Source organism: Echinops telfairi, unplaced genomic scaffold (assembly GCF_000313985.2).
Source record: "Echinops telfairi isolate 266 unplaced genomic scaffold, ASM31398v2 ScPeMD7_2291;HRSCAF=2852, whole genome shotgun sequence".
Lineage (NCBI taxonomy): Eukaryota > Metazoa > Chordata > Mammalia > Afrosoricida > Tenrecidae > Echinops > Echinops telfairi.
In genome coordinates, this window is record NW_022106189.1 from 30325172 (window position 1) to 30327835 (window position 2664).

The 2664-nt window shown below is 60.9% G+C and overlaps 1 protein-coding gene across 5 annotated transcripts in view; it reads right to left on the bottom strand.

Moving 5' to 3' along the window:
- ZDHHC1 (zinc finger DHHC-type containing 1) overlaps nucleotides 1-2664 on the bottom strand; it is a 20185-nt gene that overhangs the window by 9130 nt on the left and 8391 nt on the right. For 3 of the 5 annotated variants that reach the window (XM_045293704.1, XM_045293705.1, XM_045293707.1), the window contains exons 4-6: nucleotides 2217-2360; nucleotides 2028-2074; nucleotides 517-759 (exon numbers count right to left, since the gene is read on the bottom strand). In XM_045293704.1, coding sequence (XP_045149639.1) covers nucleotides 517-759; nucleotides 2028-2074; nucleotides 2217-2360 — 434 coding nt within the window. Of the gene's footprint in view, nucleotides 1-516; nucleotides 760-2027; nucleotides 2075-2212; nucleotides 2361-2664 lie in introns of those variants that run through there. The other 2 variants (XM_045293706.1, XM_030886577.2) reach the window with 2 other exon arrangements.

Genomic DNA, 2664 nt, shown 5'->3' on the forward strand with positions numbered 1-2664 from the left:
CCCTGCCTCTTGCCACAGTCCACCTCACCACAAAAGGGCCTGATTCTTCTCCTAAAACCCTTGAGCTTCTCAGCAGTCCTGGGCCAGCATCTGGGCAGATGGCAGACACCTGTCCTGCACGTGGACGGTGTCAAGAACCCTAGGGGACTGCCCTCTGAGAAGCAGGACAACCACTCCTTCCTTCTGCCTTTGCTGCACTCTGGACACAACAGCTGACAGCAGCCTACGGGTGGTTCTCCGGGGGCAGCGCTGGTCGCTGGGCTGGCCAGCCACAGGCCCGCCCCAGGGTGCTTTCAGTTTCTCTACGCATCCCCGGGGGCAGCCAGGGGTGGTCAGGTGGGGGCCGGCGGTGGGCAGGAAAGTATCAAGCCCATGTGGCAGAGAGAGGGCCGGCCTGGGCTGGCCTGCCCCGCCCACCCCTGCTCGCTGAGCCCAGCTACACACACACCACCACCACCGCCACCACCACCACCAGCACCACCCTCCCTGCATCAGCCCCGCACTCTCCAAGGATACAGCGTAGCCAGCAGGCACCCAGTGGTGAGGCAGGAGCGGCACAAGGATCCCAAAACCGGTGACAGCAAAGAAGAGGTACAGCAGCCAGGCCACGATCTGCAGCGGGTGGGGGGGCCAGCTCCACCCATTCCGCCGTGACCTGGGGCCCTGCAGCTCCGGGGAGGGCCCGCTGGCCGGCGGGGGCGCCGTCCACACACTCTTCTCGGGGGCTGTCTTGTTGGAGGGCTTGTTGCAGATGGTCATCTCCAGAGGGGGAGGAGCAGGACAAACGTCATCTGGACCAGCTCCACCGCCTGCAGCCGGTCACCCGCCCACCCCAGACCCCCACCCCAGCTTCTGGGCAGGGGCACCTGTCCAGGGTAAGGCGGAGGGCTTTGGGTTTATTCAGGCCCCCGTGTGGCTGTCTGTTACTCAGAAGGCTCTGTCCCCACAGCCATCAAATGAAATCCCGTAAGATACCTTCTCATCTGGGGACAAGATCGGGCAGGGCCAGCGCATTGAGAACACACGCTGATCCTGTCGGGGATGAGGCACCTCTGCCCCGAGGCCTGACCGCCAGGGCAGAAGCCTGTACTTTTAAGGGGAACAGGGGGTGGGGTCTGAGGAGAATCTGGCCTCTGGCCTCTGCCTGAGGCTCCTTGGCTGGGAAAGGCTTGTCTGAAGGAGAGAAGAGGGAGGTGGGAGAGAGGCCTTCTCTGGTTCCCCCTACTAGAGAAATGAAATTGCTTCTCTAAGTTCCTCAGTGCCTGGGGCCAAAACACACACACACACACACACCACGCAATGCCACAGTGGGCTCCAACAGGGCAGAGTGGGACTGCCCCTGTGGGTTCCTGCGGCTGTGACTCTTCACAAGGGTAGAAAGCCCCATCTTTCTTCCGAGGAGCGACTGGTGATTTCAAACTGCTGACCCTGTGGTTAACCAGTCTACCAGGTTCCTTGGGCCTGGTGCACTGAGAACATAAGAGGGTCACCAGGAGACTGGCGTCCTCTGACAGGGAGCTAGGGGAGCCAGGCAAGGCCACAGCCTGGCCACCAGGGGGCAGCACACCTCCCTGTCCCCACTGCCCTTCTGCCCAAGAGCTGACCTCGGACCACAGTTACCAGAAGGGCAGGCAGGGCTGGCCTGTGTGAGCAGGAGGATCCCAGAGCGAGCGAAGGGCTCCCAGTGGGGCAGTCAGGGGCTGGGGACACAGCCCTGGCAGCTGGGCTCGATGTGCAGAGTCACGCTTGTGGGTAGGAGGTCTAAGCCAAGGGGGTGTGCAGTAGGCCCCGTTGCAGCACATCTGCCCCGGAACGCCTTCTAACAGGGACTGGTCCTTCTGAGCTGCCTGCAAATGTTCCCTCTTCCAGAAAGCCTTCCCAGAGGCTGTAGGCAGCCTCAGGGGGGCCCTGTGTCCAGTCGTCATTGAATAGGCCACCGTCACCTCTGGGGTCATGTGTGTCCCTGTGTCAGCCCGCCCCAGCGGCAGCAAATGGGCTGTGAGTCCACCGAGCACGCAGAACTGTACCTTGGACAGAGGAGATGCTCGGCGGATTGTCGCTGGTGTGAAAACATCTGCAGAACAAGGGCACAGGAGGGGGCGGTAAATGATGTGGCATCATCCTGCCCAGAGCCATCTGGCGCCCCCCCTTCCTTCCACCCTGGGATGGAGTTCCCAGAAAGCCAGGCAAGCAGGGGCTGGCTTGTGCTTACTTACTAATCTGCAGAAAAGTGTTCAAGATGTCCCTGTCAGGGATTTCAGTTTGAAAAGAGGCTTTGGCTCTGTCGAAGGGCTGCTGCAGGGCTGCCAGGGACAGATGGCGGCCAGACACAGACACAGAACCTTTAATGTGGTGGAACACTGTGAAATTGTTCACAACAGAGTGGTAAGCAAGCACAAGTAAGCCTGTGCTTACCTTGCTTTGGGGGTAACCCGACACGGCTTCCACCCTTGCCAACCTCCCTCCTACCCCCCCAGCCCACTCTCACTCTCACACACACACAGAGCTGCTCCCCACTGGCTAGGAGCCCAAGAGTCACACTTAGGCACCCCCACACACACACAAAGCTCAGTGCCCCCTGCAGAGCTGCAAAGCCTCTGAAGTCACCCTCAGCTGAGTCCCCTCAGCTCCAAGCTGCACGGAGTTATCTTAGCTCTCACACCA